A 20517-nucleotide genomic window follows, 5' to 3' on the forward strand; every position below is an offset into this window, starting at 1 on the left:
CATTAAGTACAAATGGAAACCATTCACCCCCTCAAGTCCATGCTGGCTTTCGATAGAGCAACCAGTCAGTCCCATTCTCCCACTCTATCACCAGAGCCTTGCCAATTTATTTTCCTCAGGTAATGTCCACTTTTGTTATCATTAATTGTCTCTGCTTCCACCACCCTTGTAGGCTGAGAGTTCCAAGGCATTACCAAGAGACATGTAACTAAGTTCTTCCTCACACAGCCTCTGTATCTCTTGCATCAAACCTTAAATCTCTGTCCCCTAATCGTTGTACCATTAGCTAATAAGAAGAGCTTTTCTTTGTCTCTCTTACCTGAACCTGTCATAACCTGGAAACAAAAGCTCAATTGAAGTAGGTTTCAAGTCCTTCCTAAAAGAGGCGAGGTGGCAATGTTTAGCGAGGACATGCAGAGCTTGTGGTCCTGGAATGCATAGCCACCAATGGTAGAGCAGTTAATTTCAAGGAAGAGAAAGGCTAGAATTAGAAGAGCAATGGTGTTTTAGAGGCTTGGAGGTTAGAGTTACAACAAAGTCGGGTAGAGAAGAGATCCTGGAAAGATTTGGAAATAAGGTGAAAACTTTAAAATCTTAAAACCAAGGTCATGCTTTGAGCTGGGTCCTGTATTCCGAATATCAGCTGTGGCATTCAGGATGCACAATCTGGCACTAGGTAATTAATAGTGATAAATGGATTATGATTTGGAGCAATATTATAACAAGTAGGCTTCAGTGTTTCCTTTCTCTACAGATTACCTTGTCAGATTTGTTAATTCAGTGTCAACCATTTGACACCCATCTGTTGGATACAATTGAAAAACAAACAACACACCCCAACCTGACTGAAAGAAACTACACAACAAAAGGTGACTTTGCACATGGCTCAGTCAGTGAGAGGGTGGGCTATTACGGAACCTGAACGATGTGTGCAACAAGTGAAAGCTGTGGTGACTCAGTTGGAGGTGCCCTTGTCTCGAAGTTGGAAATTAGGGCTTCAAGCCCTATTCTAGACTGATTATTGCTGAGCTTCAGAAGTGCTGCTGTTTGGATAAGACAGAAACTTATTTTGGATTTGTAGGATCCCATAGTACTATTCAAAGAACAGCAGGGCAGTCCTACCTGATGTTCTGGTTATCCATCAAACATCATAAAGCAGACTATATTTCCATTTTTATTAGTGGGAGCTTGCTCTGCTGTGTCTCTTATGTTACAAGAAGGCCTACACTTCAGAATTGACTTTAATGATTGTAAACACGCTGAGATTGTGAAACATGTTACATAAATCTTTCAGTGTGCTCACAGATTAAGTCTAGTCAGTGCATTGTTCAACTCAGCTGTGCCCCTGTTACTAGCTATTACAAAATGATGACGATGTCTTGGACTTTTTTCTAATTTATTCATTTGCAGATATGGATATTGCTGACAATACCAGCATTTATTGTCCATCCCTAATTGCGCCTGAACTGACGAGGCTGTTAAGGGTCAACCGCATTGGAGTCACATATAGGCCAGATCAGATTAATGAACTGGATGGGTTTTTATGACAGTCTGGTAGTTTTACGGTTATGGTTACTGAGTCAAGCTTTTTATGGTAGTTCAAGATTTTATTTAGTTGCTTGAATTTAAATTCCTCAGCTGCTATGGTGTCATTTGAACTCATCTCTGGATAAGTGCTCCATAACTCTAAATGAAAGTCCAGTAACTTAAGCACTATAATACTGTAGCCCAGTAGATAAGTTTAAAAATAAACAATCAGGATTTCCATTCTAATGGCAACCCCTGTGTAAAGTGTGCAGAAGGTCTACGTGTATAAGGTTTTAGGGTGATTCTCTTTGAATCCAATATGAATCAGTACTTCTGTGGGCTCAGAACAAAAGACCAGACCCTACACAATGCATCGCATCGAAAGGATGGTTGGGTATTTCAAATGGCGTTGTGTAGGATGTCAGATATTTACCAGCCTGGTGGTCTTATTTGACACTGTTCTCCTTTTCTACTTATACTGTTTACTGATGATGTATGTCAATTAGAAGAGCTTTGCTTAAGCAAACCTGTAGACCAGCACTGAAATTGGTGCTTTAACTGAGGGTTCAGTGAAGATTGGTATGGGAAATAGGAAGTGGCATATGGTGGCATCGGATCTTTCTTTGAGGTAAGAGTGTTTTATTCAATAAAATAATCATATTACCAGACTGAGAATTAAGACGTCAAGATTAATGATCAAGGGACATGAATTCAAATGCAATTAGAGCAACCTGGGAATTTAAAATACTAATTAAGTAATCAGCAATAAAGAAGCTAGTATCAGAAATGGTGACCAGGATACTACTAGACCATCATAAGAACTCATTGGTTCACTAACGTCCTTTTGGAAAGGAAATCTGCCATTCTTAACTGGTCCGGCCTCTGTGTGACTCCAAGCACAACAATGTGGTTGATTTTTAACTATCCTTTTGAAATAGCTCAGCAAGCAATGGCAATTAGGGGTGAACAGCATCCACAAAGCACAGAAGAACTTTAGAAAGTTATATTTGACCTTGACGCTAGGACAGGGTATCAGAGATGGAAAAAGAGCCAAGAAAAAATACTTGGACTTTTATTTAGACCAGCAACCTTTTGGTAATGCTACTGGCCAGAAACGCAGAGTTCATGAGCTTAAAAACTAACAAGGGAACCTGTGGACTCAGAATATGACCATTAAAGAAACAACAGTGTTGTACAAATACAACTGCTGGGCATGTGGTCAGATTCAGAATCAGCCTTGACTAGTCTGGACTGCATGCAGCTCCAGTCCTGCGTTATGAATCTCAGCATCTACAGGGCAATAGTTGCCCATATCCTGAGCACAACTCAGATAATATCTCACACAAAGGGAATACTAAAGGGAGCATAACAAGATAGAGTTTGAACTGAATGGAAGAAAGGGTACTTATGAAAGACTAAATGCGCAGTGAAAGGAAATGAGTTTTCATCAGATCTTTGTAGGTTAAATGTGTGGTATCCTACAAAGGCATAAAGACTTGCATGGATTTAATATGCCCTAAAAAAGTGCTCAAATTTAAATTCCTGGTGGGGCCTGCAAAAGCAGTGTCCCGATGTGCAGCAGTGTGGAATCAGAGAATGAGTTCATTTATTCATAACATATATTTCAGACTATGAACCCATACAATAAAAACAGATGTGCAATGGTGGCAAGGCCTCAGATCCCTCCCCGGGATACAGATTTACGTGACCTCAAGATGATCATCCCAGCTACTGCAGTATAGATTTAACCCTCTAAGTAGGTTGATACGTCTGCTAAAATAGCAGGCAGGCAGAAGTTGCATGTTACACCAAGATGGAATTTCAGTGCAGAAAGGGTTAATTGATCTGTTCCTTTTGAACAATAGAGTGTTGCCTATTGTCAGCTTGAAGTAACATTATTTATGCATATTAAAGATGACAAATATCCATACTTCATAATGATCCACAGAGTGGTGCTGACATCATCGAGACAAGCCAAGGAATATTCACCCCAATAAGCAATTAAAATGCATATCAGCAAGGACCCATCAGGTTCCATTTCCACAGTAATTTATCTTGGTAAATAGACAATGGATGTCCCTCATTCATCAAGATGATAAAATTATGCAAATGATAAATGAGTTTATAGATAGCTTTGCTGTGTCTTATTTTAATGGATGATACAATGCAGATGATGGTTCTGTCAGGCACAACCCAGGCAGCTTTTTTCCTTTTCTCACTTGTGTGACAGTCTTCCCAAACATAAATAATTGTTTACTGAAGACAAGGCTCTTAATTTGGGGCAATGTTTTTGTGTGTTTTTAATTTTCTTTTAACACACTGCGGAGAGAAGAGGAAAGTTGTCACTCAAGTTAAACACAGCTACAGGGGAGGGGAAGGATCCTGTAATCCTTGTGTCTGCTGTCCCCAGCGTGGCTTCTGTTTGGCAGAGCTGTTGTTACGTTGAACAGGGCCTCATCTCTCAAGACTGTATCCTGTCAGGTAGTGAGGGTGTTAAGGGGGGGAGATGGGCATTATAAATACGTAACATGATGGTATCAAGCTTCTCTCATTGGTAGTTTAACGAGGTGAGCTTTCTCAGAACATTACTGCAGGATCTGCCCCTTCTCGACCCACACCACTGCCGTGTCTGGGATGTCTCATTCCATCAAGGTAGGCCCTTTGTATCTGAATCAGAGTAAGTACAGGCATGGGAAGACTGTACCAATCCAGGCAACTAGTCAACAAAGCTCACCCCAGTAACTGTGACTATGTTCCAAGATAATTAATTGGCCATATAATACTTCTGGACGTCCTAAAGGAAAAAGAGTTCTCCTTCCATATATTTACTACTTATCTAAAGAATAGATCTAGATTTTTTAAAAGCCTGGTTATAATCAGGTTGCTCTGTTAGCAGATAATTACTGAATTAGAACATAGAGACTCATTACTACCTGCATCTTGAGGTTCTTATCAATGGAAATGCTGGGCAGGATTTTATAAGGTCACTGGAGTTTAGTTGCTCCTTTGGGTGAAGAAATTTCTTCTCGTCACTGATATAAAATAAAATCAGAAATGCTGGGAGCACTCAGCAGGTTAGGCAGTGTCTGTGCAAAGGTAAACAGTTAACGATTCAGGTCTAGCACCCTTTGTCAGAACTCTGTTTCTCACTCCACAGATGCTGCCTGACCTGCTCAGTATTTCAATATTTTCTCTTTCTAGTTGGATTTCCAGTATCTGCAATTTTTTGATTTTCTCATCTCTGTTCTACACACCCCAGCCAGCGAAACTTTAACTCTGCATCTACCCTATAAAACACTGAGAATTTTGTATGTCTCATTGAGATCCTCCCTCATTCATCTAAACTTGGGTGAATACAGTCCTCTCTGTTTAATCTTTCCTCATACAACAAAGGAACAATCCCAGGAACCAATCTGGTGGACCTTTGCTGCAATATACTTATTGTACTTCATTTAAATGTTTTTAATTTTTTAAAAATATTTTTGAATAAGTCTTACATTGCTAATCATTAAGACAAATGTAATAGCTTTGAAATAACTCTGAATGTCAGGGACAATAACAAAGCCTCACGGACATGGACAGAAGGAAGGCTCTTCCCTCACCTTGCCTCCTGTTGAAGGCTGTCACAGTGATCCAGGAGCCTGGTGTTCAGCACTATGTCGTTTGTGGCCTAGTTGCTGCTGAGGCCTTCCTCTGCCTTTCCACCCGACTCCAAGGTGAGTCCAGACCAGGTAAGTGTGGGCATTGCACCAAATCCAGTTAGACATGGTTCAGAATGAGTTAAACTTCAAAACTTCACAAAGTCAAAGTTGAGTTTATTGTCATATGCTCAGGCGCAATGAAAAACTTACTTGCAGCTGCATCACAGGCAGATGGGATCAAATAAGAAGCATTCACAAGAAAAACATAAATTAAACATAAATTATACACAATTTTTACAAGAAAACGAGGAAACATCCTGATCAATGTAGAAGCTGTCAGGGGGAAATTAGATAATCGTGTGAGGTTGAAAGGAAAATTGAAGGAATTAGGTACAAGATGGAAGGAAGCTTGTGTGGACCATAAGCACTGGAATAGACTGACTGAACTGAACAGCTAGTTTTTGCGTTGTAAGTGTTGAGTTTTAGTTCAAAATAAATTGCTTACAGTAATGAAGAATGAAAAATCTCTGCAATCTAACTGATTCCTTTGTTGCTGTTGGAATGTGATTACCAAAGGATACTTTCTATTCCCATGAGCTGTGAACTAATCCCTTTATTAACCAGCACAGATATTTCCCTATTTGTGGTTGCCTTGTTTCATCATTGGGTGTTTGATCTACCTTCAAAGTTTTTTCACTGAACCTTTGTTCTTGGCTTCTTTTTGTTGTGCTTTTTGTTTTGTGTTGTGGGATTAATCCATTTTCCATTTCTTCCTGTTACTTTCTCCTGTTGTTGATCTGAGCTCCAAGGGGTGAAGCAAAGGTTGCATCTCTGCTGTGATCTCTCGACCAGAATCTGAATTCCGCATACCAGAATTTGAAGCAGATAAGATTATGAGAGGGTAGATGCTGAGAGGATGTTTCCCTTGTGGGGGATTGTGGAATCAGAGGACATAATTTCAGAATAAAAGGGTGCCCATTTAAAAAGGAGATGGGGAGCTATTTCTTCTCTCAGGGAATCTTTGGAATTCTCTTTGACCCAAAATGTTGGAGACTGAGTCATTGAATATATATTCATGGCTGCAGTAGATTTTATACTCTAGAAGAATCAAGAGTTAAGGGGATCAGACAGGAAAGTGGAGCTGATATGATCTTATTGAATGGCAGAGCAGGCTTTAAGGGTCCCATGATCTATACTTGCTCCTATTTCTTATGTTTTTATGCATTATAAAAGATAATTTGCTAAAAGTAAGAAAGAACTGCTCCCCAAATTAAAGCCTTCTCTGCTCTCCCCCATGAATGGTCTAGAGGGGAAAATATTTTACACAGCATGGCTCTGAGCCCTGCAGTTTTGAAAGTTTCCACCAAAGGGCTGAGCTGAATTAGCTTAGTGGAACTAGCTTCAAAAGTGCACCATTTGACTCTGATGTCCTTGGAGTTGGGATAAATAGAAACTATTTAAGGTTGCTGCTTCTTACAACTCTCCAGTGACTTCTGGAAAAAGAAGAGATGCATTTACATAGACCTTTTACAGTCCCAGTGTATCCCTAAGCACTTTAGAGTCAATTAAATGTAATCATTATATTAAATACAGCAACCAATTTGGACCAAGCAAGCTCCCACAAAGAGCAATCTGAAAACTTGCTCAGCTTCTTTCAAGGGCATAGGAACAGCAAAAATAAAAGTAGAAGATGGCCATTCGCCCTTTTTTCCTGCTCCACCATTCAATATGTTCATGGCTGATCATCTTTCTCAAATCATATTCCCATTCTCTCCCCATACACGTTGATGTCTTTTGCATCTAGAAGTTCATCTGTCTTCTTGTCAAAAAGGTTCAGAGATTTTGTTTTTACTACCTTTGTGGTGGTGAATTCCATAGGCTCACCACCCACTGAATGAAGACATTTCTCCTCATTTCAGCCCTAAATTTCTTGTCCTATATTCTGAGACTACAATGCCTGGTTCTAGACTCCCTGGATAGAGGAACCATCATCCCTACGTTCAGTTTGTCTGGCCCTGTCAGAATTTTGTGATTAGATCCACTATTATTCTTCTACACTCTAATGATAAAAACCTGTCGACCTAATCTCTCCTCGTACAACAGTCATCCCACAATTAGTCTGGTGACGTTTGCTGCACTCCTCGATGTATATCCATTCTTAGATAAGGAGATCAAAACTACACACAATACTCCCAGTATGGACTTGCCAGTTCCCTATATAATTGTAGCAAGGCATCCTCGCTCCTACAGTATATTTGATTTTTCTTGCTATAAAGGCCAATGTGCCATTTTAACTGCTTGCTGCACCTGCATATTTGTGTTCAGGTTTTCTACCATAGTCTCCAGATGAGACCTGAACCCAGAACCCTCGAAACCAGAGGCAAAAGGGCCAAAGCTAATTGCTGGGTGAGGGTAGGATTAAGCTTAGCTGTGAAGCTACCAGGGTCCAATTCCGCACCAAGAGTAACTGTTCGTATTCAGATGTGAAGAAGACAACTCAACCAACATGGCAGAAAGCCTTGGGGCCCATGAAACCATCTCAAACCAAGATTCAGCAGCTAGAGAAAAGTTAAAGAAGGAAATATAAATAATAAGGTGAATGGGCACAGGCTTTTACCCAGGGTAGCGGAGTCTAAAATTAGAGGGCATAGATTTAAGGCGAGAAGGGAAAAATGGAAAGGGGATGTGAGGGGCAACTTTTTCACACAGAGGGTGGTGAGTATGTGGAACGAGCTGCCAGAGGAACCGGTGCAATTACAACATTTAAAAGGCGTGTAAAACAGGTACATGGACAAGAAAGGCTGAGAGAGATAAGGGGCAAAATGCAGACAAATGGGATGAGCTCAGGTAGGCAATTTGGTCAGCATGGATGAGATGGGCTTATGGGCCTGTTTCCGTGCTTATAACTCCATGACTCTGTGACTCGATGAAAAGCCTTCAATAGGGTACTAATTGGCAACACTGCAGCAGCCAGTGAGTTGGAATCGGGGAGAAGCATACAACACAGCAAATCCAAGCACTCTACAGTTAACAACATCAGTTCTCTCTGAAAACACAGTCTATGTAAAGAGTTCTGAAATGAGAAACCACAGTATCTTCACCCAGTACATTTTCCAGAAAATGCAGTGAGTGGAGAACAGCTACATATAAATTATTTAGATAAAATCACACTTAGCCAATTTATGACTGTGGTAAACAAGCTTGATTGACAGAGGAATTACCCAGTCATTTCTACTCTGGCTGGCTGCAGCATTGTAGACTAAAAGTATTCCAGTTACCAAATTGTTCAGCCTATACTCTGGACAGTGCTGTTGTCGGAGTGAGTGTCTAAGTTAGCTTCAAGTAGCATCAGCTTCTGACTTCATTAATTTTGACACCAATTGAAGAGGGAGTTTGAATAACTGGAAAAACTGATGAAAAAAATGAGGATGTATTTGTGGAAAATTAGATCAGCTAAATTCCTTTCTGCTCAATATAGCTGCACCTGATCACAACTTATTTCCTCTGTAATAATCGCCTAACACAGGAAGTAAATGATGTTGTCTTGGGACTCCTGTGATTGCTGCAACTAATTTGGAAAATCCAGCATAGATAATTGAACATGATTTGTGGGCTGTGGGAGGAAGGTGCATTGAGAACAGAGAATGTCAACAACCTGCATGAATACCATGCCAGTGAGATGGTGAAATGCCTCAAGGTTCCTCACAAAATAAAATTTGACAATTCCACATGAGAAACCAGGACAAGAGTCCAAAAACTCAGTCAAAGAGATCTAGTTTTTAAGGAGTGGAGATAGAGAGATGGAGGGAGGTTTATGGTGGGAATTCTAGAGCTTAGGAGTGGGACAGCTAAAGGTACATCCATCATTGATAAGGATGTGGCAACAGGGGATGTGCAAGAGGCTAAAATTGAAGGAATTCAGAGCCCTTTGTATTTGGAACATGGAAGAGAATATTAAAGCTGATGCATTTGCTGAATGGGGAACAAATATAGGCCAGTGAGTACAGGGCTGGTGTCCTGGAGTCATACAGCATGGCAACGGGCCAATTGGCCCACCACATGCATACTGACCCATGGGCACTCATCCATAGTAATCCCATCTTCCAGTACTTGGCCCAATGTCCTCAACGACTAGATGATTCAAGTTTTATTCACCTATGATAAGGGACAAATTATTTCAGCAGCCTACCCCATCTATACCCTTCATTATTTTAAATAACACAATCATGTCTCCTCTTAATGTCCTCTATACCTGTGCTTCCACCTTCAGGAATGTTTGGAGTTGCACACCAAGGTCCCTCAGTACTGCCTCGGACCTTAATCCTGTCCTTCAAAATGTTTTCCAATAACTTCCCTACGACTGACGTTAGGCTCACAGGTTTGTAATTGCCAGGCTTTTCCCTGCTGCTCTCCTTGAAAAGGGTCGCCCACATTTCCTATCCTCCAGTCATCTGGTACTTCAACAGTGGCCAGCAAAGATGTAGAATCTCAGCCAGAGCCCCAGAAATCACTTTCCTTGCCACCCACAGCTGCCTGGGATAAATCTCATCCAGCCCTGAGGTTTTATCCAAGACTAACAAGGCATGAAGTACCTCCTCTTTATTTATGGAGGCTTTTTCTAGAATTTCACCTGCCCTCTCACTGAGTTCTCCAACCCTAAAGTCTGTTTCTTGTGAGTACCAATGAAAATCTTTCACTTAGAACATCACGTATAGAGTCATTGAGTACCACGGCACAGAAACAGGCCCTTCGGCCCATCAAGTCCATGCTGACCTGATCTTCTGCCTAGTTCCATCTACCTGCATCCGGATCATATCTCTCCAAACCCCTCCCATCCCTGTACCTATCCAAACCTCTCTTAAATGTTACAATTGAACCTGCATTCACCACTTCCGCTGGCAGCTCATTCCGCACTCGCACCACCCTCTGAGTGAAGAAGATCCCCCTCAGATTCCCCTTATATATTTCAGCTTTCACCCTAAACCTATGTTCTCTAGTTCTAGTCTCACCCAACCTGAGGGAGAAAAGCCTGCATGCATTCACCCTATCTATACCCCTCATAGTTTTGTATATTTCTATAAGATCTCCCCTCATTCTCCTGCGCTCCAGGGAATAAAGTCCTAACCTATTCAACCTTTCCCTATAACTCATGTCCTCAAGTCCCAGCAACATCCTTGTAAATTTTCTCTGCACTCTTTCAAGCTTATTGATATCTTTCCTGTGGCAGGTGACCAGAACTGCACACAGTACTCCAAATTCAGCCTCATCAATGTCTTGTACAACTTCAACATAACATCCCAACTCTTGTACTCAGTGCCCTGATTTATGAAGGCCAAAGTGCCAAAAGTTCTCTTTATGACCCTATCTACCTGTGACGCCACTTTCAAGGAACTATGGATCTGTATTCCCAGGTCCCTTTGTTCTACCGCACACCTCAGAGCCCTACCATTCACTGTGTAAATCCTACCCTGGTTTGTCCTCCCGAAGTGGAACACCTCACACTTGTCTGCACTAAATTCCATCTGCCATTTTTCAGCCCATTTTCCTAGCTGGTCAAGATCACGCTGCAATCTTCAATAGCCTTCCTCGCTGTCCACTACGCCCCCAATCTTGGTGTCATCTGCAAACTTGCTGATCTAGTTTACCACATTATCATCTAAATCGTTAATATAGATGATAAACAACAACGAACCCAGCACCAATCCCTGCGGCACATCACTAGTCACAGGCCTATTGTTTCTGGCTTCACATTACAGATTGGCGCTGTTGTCCCTGATGGGCTCTCTCTTTACCTGGTTATTCTTTTGTCCTTGATATACTCACAACAGATGGCCATGAATTGGTGCAGACAGGAATTTGGGCAGCAGAGTTGAGAGTTTAAAGATAGGAGACTGACTGAGGGAAACATTGTGGTAGTTCAGAAGGAACGGGTAAGGGATTCAGCAGCAGGGATATTGGCACAGGGGTAGAGGTGCACAATGATAGACAGATGGAATTAGGCACTTTTAAGATATGCCTCCAGTTATGCATAGATAAGGTGGATGGTCGCAGCTTTTTTTCCCAGAGTAAGGGAGTCCAAAACTATAGGGCATAGGTTTAAGGTGAGAGGGGAAAGATTTAAAGGGAACCTGAAGGGCATGTTTTTCACACAGAGGGCAGTGGGTAAATAGAGTGAGATTCCAAAGGAAGTGGTAGGGGCAGGTACAATTACAATATTTAAAGAATATTTGGACAGGTTCATGAATATGAAAAGTTTAGAGGGGTATGAGCCAAACACAGGCAAATGGGACCAGCTCAGGAAGACACCTGGGTCGATATGGATGAGTTGGGCTGAACGTGAGTGCTCAATGCTGTATAACTCTGTGACTCTATGCAGCCTGGACTTTATTTGATCAAAAGTTGGTGTGTTACTATTTTCACTGATTGGTGATTTAGTCAAAAGAGAACAAAGGATTAATACAACTTGGTTATTTGTACTAATCCTAAATCTGTGCTCCTTAGTTACTAATTAGAAGATACTTTTTTTTATCATAGAAAGCATTACTAGAACAGGGAACACCATGTCACAAGAGATTAAGATAAGATCTTTCTTAGTCACATGTACATCGGAACACAGTGAAATGCATCTTTTGTGTAGAGTGTTCCGGGGACAGCCCGCAAGTGTCACCACGCTTCCGGCACCAACATAGAATGCCCACAACTTCCTAACCTGTACGTCTTTGGAATGTGGGACGAAACTGGAGCACCTGGAGGAAACCCACGCAGACACGGGGAGAACATACAAACTCCTTACAGATAGCTGCCGGAATTGAACCCGGGTCGCTGGCACTGTAATAGCGTTATGCTAACCACTACACTACCATGCAATTATTTAAACACTTGAAGAAAAATATTTAAACCTTTAGCAAAGGAGCAGAGAAGTTGCACTGAAGCAGCAGCTGGCCCATGGGATTCATGCTGATGTGAATACAAAACAGTGCCTCTTAATGTGCTGGAATTCATCTGTGGAAGACATGGGGTGAGGGACGGAGCTCGAGTGCAGAGCCATTGAGACCAAGGGATTTGAAAATGGAGTGGATAGTTAAAAAAAAGACCTTTCACCATTGTCAAGAAGCCATTAATCAAAAGCAGGGCATACTCCAGCCAGCAACTACCTAACAAGCCTTGACAAATACAGTGTTGTATATAATGGGGGGAAATGTTTGAAAGGCACTTGGAAATAAGATCCTTTGTAAAAAACAGAACAGGCTCAGCCTACCAACAAAGCCAAAAGCCATGAAACAGTAAGATTGTGTTCATGCTGGAATCTGGGCAAAGCTTCCAGTTTTACATTGGCTGACTTCTGCCAATAATATTGCCATCTGCCAACCATCTGTGCAGGAGCTGCATTGGTGTCATTTATGTATGATGTGAACAGATGCATGTTGGCTGCTGTGGGCATGCACATTATTCATGCTGTGCACATGCAGAAATGCCAGTACATGTGGCTGGGGGGATTGGATTTAGGTCTAATTTGTACCTAGGGTATTTCAAACTCCAAGGTTGTCAAGAAAGGCAGTATCTCGAATTGAAATGCACTGAGGGGCAGTGGATTTCTCAAATTAAATTAGTGAAGCATTGCCATACAGTAAGGACATTTTGTAGAGAAAAGATGAAATTAGATCAAGGAATGAATCAACCAAAGAAATAGTACAGGCATGATGGACTGAATGGCCTCTGGCGTGCAAGATTTTTACAATCAGTTGAGTATATTTTTGCCTCTGAATCAGAAAGTTATGGGTTCAAGACCCACTCCAGACAGCTAAACACAAAAATCTAGGCATGAACTTTTGTGCACTATCTTTTTGATATGTGTTAAATTGAGGTCCCTTATCCTCTCTCAGGTGAATGTAGATTGGCACTATTTTAAAGAACATAAGTGTTTTCCCAAGTGTCCTGGCCAATATTCACCCCTCCAATTTAGGAACGTCAATAAATGTTGGCCTTGTCAGGAAATAAAAAAATAATCAACGTTTCTGAAGCAGAGTAATCTGCTGACTAATCACATTGCTGTTTGAGGGAGCTTGCTGTGCATGAATTGGCTGTCACGTTTCTTGCAGTACTGTTGACACTTCACAAGTACTTCATTGGCCGTAAAGTATTCAAGATCTTTTGAAATGGGTAATTAACTTCGGATATCTCCCAAAACACATTCCATTGCCCTACCTGCAGTTTAGAGTTTGAAATTACTCCGTAATGGAGCAAAAGCAATAGAGGAAAAGTATATTTCAGCAAAATAATGTAGGATAGTTTACGGTGGAAAAAAGTAGCAAAAGGCAAGAAATAATTATGATAAACAGGTAAGTTTTATGGCAAAGAAGTGTAAGATTCTAATGTATTATTCTTGTACATTACTTTAATCAGTGTCTAAGGAAAGGAGAAGTTCAGGCAAAGTTCCAATCTTCACCAACATCCAGCTGAACTAGGGTGGACACTGCATCATTCCCAAATGAGGAGTGCCATCTTGACCACTTGAATGACCAATTCACCCAAGTTTTAAACTCCCCCATTCACCCATCACTCTCCACCCTGCTGAATTCTATCATCCAGCCATTTCTTAATGTTTACAGAGTTTTTAATTCTGAGACACGAGAGGCCGCAAATGCTGGAATCTGAGCAACAAGCAATCTGCTGCAGATGTTGCTCTACCTGCTGAGTTTCCTCCAGCAGATTGTTTGTTGCTTTTAATGAGCGTTGCTTGTGGGAAGAAAAAGTTTCCGGATATTCATCCTAAAGAAATTTCTTCTTGAGTTTGTGCTTGTTTCAAATTAATGTTTCCTATACATGTACAAATTTTATATGCCTCAATAAGATCTTTCTCAACTAGCATAGGGATGGTAACCTGAAAAGGCTTCCTTTTGTGTCCAAGATTTCAATAATTCCGTTGATTTTGGCATCATTCTCAAAAGATTCTCCTTCATAACATCAGAAAATAAGAATCAGAATTGGAATTGGTTCATTATTGGTCACATGTACCGCGGTACAGTGGAAAACTTGTTTTGCATACCATTCATACAGATCAATTCATGACACGGTGCATCAAGATAGTACAAGGTAAAACAATAACGGAATACAGAATAAAGTGTAACAGCCACAGAGAAAATGCAGTGCAGGTAGACAATAAGGTGCAAGGTCATATCAAGGTAGATTGTGAGGTCATGAGTCCATTTTATCGTACTAAGGAACTGTTCAATAGAACCAGTGGAAGTCACTTGACACCTCATGAATTTTCTGCCATTCAATAAGGTAACTGCTGATCTCAATGCTACATTCCTGCATTAACCCCATTTCTGTGTTTTCCCTTAGTATCCAAAAATCTATCAATCTCTGTCTTGAATAAACTCAGCAACTGAATCTCCAGTGCCTTCTTAGTAGAGAATTTGAAAGATTCACTCACCTCAGGGTGAAGAAATTTCTTCTCATCTCAGTCATAAATAGCTGATCCCTTACTTTGAAGGATGGTTCTGCACAACCAATCTAGGGCACATATTATCCCTGTGCCATCCTGTCAAGCACTGTAAGATTTTTTAATGTTTCCATGACATATCTGAAAGTTTAGTCACCTGAGGATTTTTAGTCTTCCCTTGTAGAATTGTGAAAATTTGCACTGAGCTCTATCATTGTGGCTATTCACTGGTTCACTGGACTGAGCCCTATCCACGTACTTGTCAACCAGAAAATCAAGGCGTGGTCTGACCATTTTCTCTGCTGGTGTGTTTCATGTCAATACTTATCAATAGCACAGGAAGATAGGGGGAGGGGACTGTATTGTCTATCGTGCCAGATAGCTCCTAACCCAGCACAAAAGGACGATTTTCAACAGAGGAGCTCAAGAGGATTGGGCAGTGGGAAATAAGAATGTTATATTGGTACAGAAGTGGTTTGTTAATTGTTCCTGCATAATGTTGAACATGTTGTGTCTTGAATCTGTCCTGTTCTCTCAGCTACATCCTTTCCCACGTCAATGCTTTTTGTCAAGTATGCATATTGTTTTCCTACTTTAGATTACCTGCTTCAAACCTAGTCAGAGGGGTTTACTGTTTGCAGGGCTTGACAGGGTAGATGCAGAGTTGATATTTCCCTGGCTGTGAGTCAAAACAAGGGATCAGCCATTCAAAAGTGAGGTGAAGGGAAATTTCTTCACCCTGAAAAAATTTCTTGGAATTCTTTCCCTAATATGCTTTGAAGGTTTAGTTGCTGAGTATAGGTTCAATTCTGGCCACTGTCTGTAAGGAGTTTGTATGTTCTCCCCGTCTCTGCATTGGTTTCCTTCCGGGTGCTCTGGTTTCCTCCCACTTCCAAAGATGTACGGGTCAGGAAGTTGTGGGCATGCTATGTTGGTGCTGGAAGCATGACAACACTTGCGGGCTGCCCCCAGAACACTCTACGCAAAAGGTGCATTTCACTGTGTGTTTTGATTCACATGTGATTAATAAAGATACCTCATCTTATCTTAAGTCAGTGTTCGATAGGTATCCAGATATTAAGGGAATCAAGAGATAGGGGATTGGTACAGGAACTGGGGCTGAGGTAGATCAACTGTGATCTCATTGAATGGTAGAGCAGGCATGAGGGCCAGAATGGCTTATTCCTGCTTTTATTTCTCATGGTCTTATCTTTTCATTCCCAATCTCCCTTTTCCAATTCCACCACCCTTCCCAGTTGTGTACCATTCAGGATCAGAAGGTCAGAGATCAAGAAATCTGTCATTCTTAACCAGTGGTGAGAGGTTGGGAAGTGTCGATGTTCAGAGAGATCTGGATGGCCTTGCACACAGGTCACTGGAAGATAACATGCAAGTAGTTAGGAATACATGGAACATAGGACATAAACAGTACAAGCATAGGAACAGGCCCTTCGGTCCACCATGGCTGTGCTGACCATGGTGCAAACCTAACTAATCCCATTTCCCTGCACATGATCCATATCTGTCTATTCCCTGCCTGTTCATGTGTTTGTCTAAATGTCTCTTAAATCTTGCTATCATATCTGCTTCTACCACAAATGGTAATTTGGTCTTTATTGTTGCAGTGTTTGAGTACAAGAGTAATTATATCTCACTACATTAGCATAGTGGAGCAGCACGTTAGATTAGCGGCTAGCGTGATGCTATTACAGCACCAGGGATCAGGGTTCAATTCCTGCCACTGTCTGTAAGGAGTTTGTATGTTCTCCCTGTGACTGCGTGGGTTTCCTCCGGGTGCTGTCGGTTTCCTCCCACATTCCAAAAGACGTACAGGTTAGTAGGTTAACGTGGGTGTAATTGGCCAGAAGGGCCTGTTACCGAGGTGCTGTATAAATAAAGTTTAAAAAAAGTTTTAAAAACTACAATTATAAAGGGACTTGGTGAGATCACACCTAAGTATCAAGTACAACTTTGGTCTCCTTAATTATAAGAGGATATATTATAGAGGAGTGCAGCAAACGTTCACCAGACTGGTTCCAGGGATGGCAGGTTTTGTCACACGAGGAGGGATTGAGTAGGCTAGTTCTCCCTTAACTAGAATTAGGAAGACTGAGAGGTTGAGCTTATTAAACATATAACATTTTTGGAAGACCTGCTACCATAGAATCAGTGATGATGTTTCATCCGGCTGAGGAGCCAAGGATCAGGACTGCAGTAAGCGGTAGGCCACTTTGGACTGAAACAAGGAGAAATTGCATTCATGAGGAGTGGTGAGTCTTTGGAATTCTCTGCCATGGAACGGTTGTGGAGGATACATCATGCATTCAGAACTGAGGTCATTAGGTTTCTTAGGGAAAGAAAATATATGAGGATCATGCGGTAAATGGTGTTGAGGTGGAAGGTTAGCCATTATTATGTTGAATGGCAGAAGCAGGCTCTAGAGGCAAAATAACCTCCTGCTCCTTTGTCTTAGGGTCTTCTGTTCCAGCCCATATGTAACACCAGACCTGCAGCAGTAAGGTTGACTCTGTATTGTTGATTGAAATGGCTGAGCAAGCCACGTTATTGAAGGGCATTTAGGGATAGACAGTAAACCGTCAACCTCACTATGAATATCCAAGGCTCTGAAAGAAGAAGAGTGATACTTACTGTCTAATGACACCTTAAGCTCCATGTAGGTGAGGCTCAGTCATTCATATCTGGATAAACAGGTCATGACTGTGTAACATAACTCACAAAGATAATAACATATAAAGCAATGGGCTAGTTTCTGGAGCCAATGTGATTGTTGTCACATACATTTACATCTCATGACTTCATAGTTCAGGCAGCATCTGCAGAATCAAAACCAAGAAGGGGGAGTTAACATTTCAGGTCAAAGACCATTCGTAAGCTCATTCCTCAGGCAAAAGGTCTTTGATTTGAAAAGTTACTTCTGTTTCCCGTCCCGCATCCAGTGGAAGGTGTCATGCTTCAGTTATCTGCAATGTCCTGGACAGTATTTATCGCTCAGCCTGCATCATTGAAATTGGTTATTTGTTATAACATTGTTATTTGTGGGATCTTGCTGTGCACAGATTGGCTGTCATATTTCCTATATTCCAACATGTCTTCATTCCAAAGTTGTAATGTGCTTTGGGATGTCCTGAGGTTATGATAGGTGCTATAGAATTGCAAGTCTTTTATTTTCCAACAAGGATCATATTCCCAGACCCACTGTACAGCAGGAACATAGCTGCTGTCCTATGGAGTTGATATGCTAATGCAGTAAAGGGTGTGGGTGTATGGGTGAGTTAGGGTTATGTGAATAAATACTGATCAGCTCAGCACGGGGAGGTAGTGGGGGAGTGGCACTGTAGTACAAAAACAGCTCCAACAACTTTCTGTAGAGGGGCTCTAAGGAAGGGGCAGGCAGCAAATGAGAATGTCGCACTGGTACAGGAAGGGACAGATATTAAGAGCAGAGTTTATGTTTCAGATCAACATCTTCCCACCAGACCAGAAGACGTTGGAGCTGAGGCACAGAAAGAGCAAAGGAGAAGGTTTGAGACAGGATGAAAACAGGAGGGATGAGGGGATGATGGTGTTAGGCAAAATGGGAGGCTGAGTGATGGGTCAGAAACAAAAGTTGGGCCTGAAAGGCTTTGCAAATGAGTTATTGTTGAATTGCAACCTGGGACACTGTGTGTCTGTGTGTGTGTGTGTGTGTGCACGCATGCATGCATGCGCATGGTGTGTATATGTGCGTGGGGTGTGTGTGTGTGTGGGGTGTGTGTGTGTGTGTGTGCACGCATGCGTACATGCGCATGGGTGTGTGTATGTGCGTGGGGTGTGTGTGTGTGCACGCCATGCATGCATGCGCATGGGTGTGTGTATGTGCGTGGGGTGGTGGGTGTGTGTATGTGCGTGGGTGTATGGGTGCATTTGTGTGTGTTTGTGGGTGCATTGTGTGTGGCATGTGTGTGGTGAATGTATGTGTGTGTGTGCGTGTGTGTGTTGTGTGCATGTGGATTGGCAAATATTCCCAATTTTTCAGCTGTGTTGTATCTTCACACTCTGCAAAAATACTCCCTTGTATAACTGGACTTTCCAAATTCAAATATGATTGGTTAAAGGCAAGTTAAATATTTGCAGGACCAATGGGGAAAAAGCAAGGTGCAAGACAGTAGTGGCACTAATTCGTAGACTAATTCATACCTCGGCTCACCTGCAGTGGCTGGGGTGGTCTCCTGCTTTGCTGTGTGATTCTGTGTATGGTTTGATTTCCAGTTGAAAGCTCAGCCTAGAGGAGAAGACAGATTAACGTGCGTATAATCTTTGCTTCCACAGCTGATGCAGCAACAGGCAGCAATCATGGCAGCCACCACGCACACCGGATACTTAAACCCAACTGCCGCCTTTCCCACGGCACAGATGCACCACATGGCAGCCATCAACCTGAACGGACTGGCAGCAGCGCCTCTCACACCCACATCAGGTGAGGCCTCTCTCCTTAGTCCACTCAGGTGAAGTCCTTTCTTGGAGCCACTTCACCCACTCTCCTCACCTACCCATCATCCCCTCACCTGGATCCACCTATCACCTGCCAGCTCTTGCTCCTCCCCTTCCCACCACCTTTTCATACCGGCTACCTCCCCTCTATCTTTCAGTCCAGATGAAGGGTCTCGACCCGAAATGTTGACTGTCCATTTCCCTCCATAGATGCTGCCTGACCCGTTGAGTTCCTCCAGCACTTTGTGTGTTATTCCACACTCTCGCCCACCACCATCTCCAGGGTGAATATGGAAGGAACAGCCAGGAAACCTGTTGAGGGTAGCCAGCTTTCAACATCCCTTGGTCCAAATCCAGTCGAAGACAGAATGGTGACAGAACAGTAATAGAAAACTGGATCAATGCTAGGAAAGGAAAACTAATTCTGTGGGGCTAACGAGGGGGGAAAGAGCTGAAGGAGAATGGACCTGATTAGCTTCCACTTTTCAAAGAGATAACACAGGCAAAATAGTCCAAGTGCCCTCTTCTGTGCTGTGTCATTGTGTGGAACTGAGTTAGAGTGGGGATATTGCAAAACTCATGCCCCAGCGCAGCCTGGAGGTCAGAGCTTGTAACACACTGTAAACTTGCTTTTTTCTTTTTATGGGAAGGATCAAGGCAAGGAGGTGTGATTTGGGCTCTGCCTTCATGATCCCTTTACTCCTACTAGGATCACACTAAACTGGTTCCTCTTGCTGGTGCACAGGTCCAAAAATCATGGCATGACATCTCACAAAACCAGCTCCTGGTCTGATTTCAACCACCATCATTTTCCTGAAGGCTCTTCCCACACCAGCCCGTTTCCAGAGGGACGCATTTATATTGTGCAAAGTTTTTGGGAGACTGTGAGTCAAGTGTGCTTACAACAACACCATTTTGCTTGCAATTAAACAGCAACTTAAACCAAGAAAACACTCCGAGATGTTTCATGGGGATGAAATCAGAAGCATTTTAACTGGGCACCGAGTGGCCAAGCCAAGTCTTGGAAAGGAGCACAGCAGCTAACAGATAAATAAACCAAGATCTTCTAGGTTTCTGTGTGGTCAGGGCTTTCCCAGAAGGAACATGAGTGCTGTCACAACATCCACAACCCACCCTCTGCCCCACTTTCACCATCGAACTACCAGCTTGGTTCTTGACCCCAATCAAGCACTGCCCCCTACCCCCCAACACAACTCAGCCCACACTCTCTTTATTAATGAGCTGGATTTTAGCAGTGGTTCAGTGAGCACTGTTCACCAAAATGATGCAAATTGTCTTGGACTTCCCACTAAGGACGTTGGGATCACTTTGCCCAGCAGCTGCTAACCAGGTGCCCACCCCACACCACTCCACTCCAACCACCTGCTCCAACCTGCCTTAACCAAAAACCAT

At 42.3% G+C, this 20517-nt stretch overlaps 1 protein-coding gene across 1 annotated transcript in view; it reads left to right on the forward strand.

Annotated features, from left to right (window-relative positions):
* Positions 1 to 20517, forward strand: part of celf5a (cugbp, Elav-like family member 5a) — a 405311-nt gene that overhangs the window by 366827 nt on the left and 17967 nt on the right. Inside the window, 1 exon segment of the mRNA XM_052037531.1 lies at positions 18943 to 19090. Within this exon segment, the coding sequence (XP_051893491.1) occupies positions 18943 to 19090 (148 nt within the window).

This window comes from Pristis pectinata, chromosome 24 (assembly GCF_009764475.1).
Source record: "Pristis pectinata isolate sPriPec2 chromosome 24, sPriPec2.1.pri, whole genome shotgun sequence".
NCBI lineage: Eukaryota > Metazoa > Chordata > Chondrichthyes > Rhinopristiformes > Pristidae > Pristis > Pristis pectinata.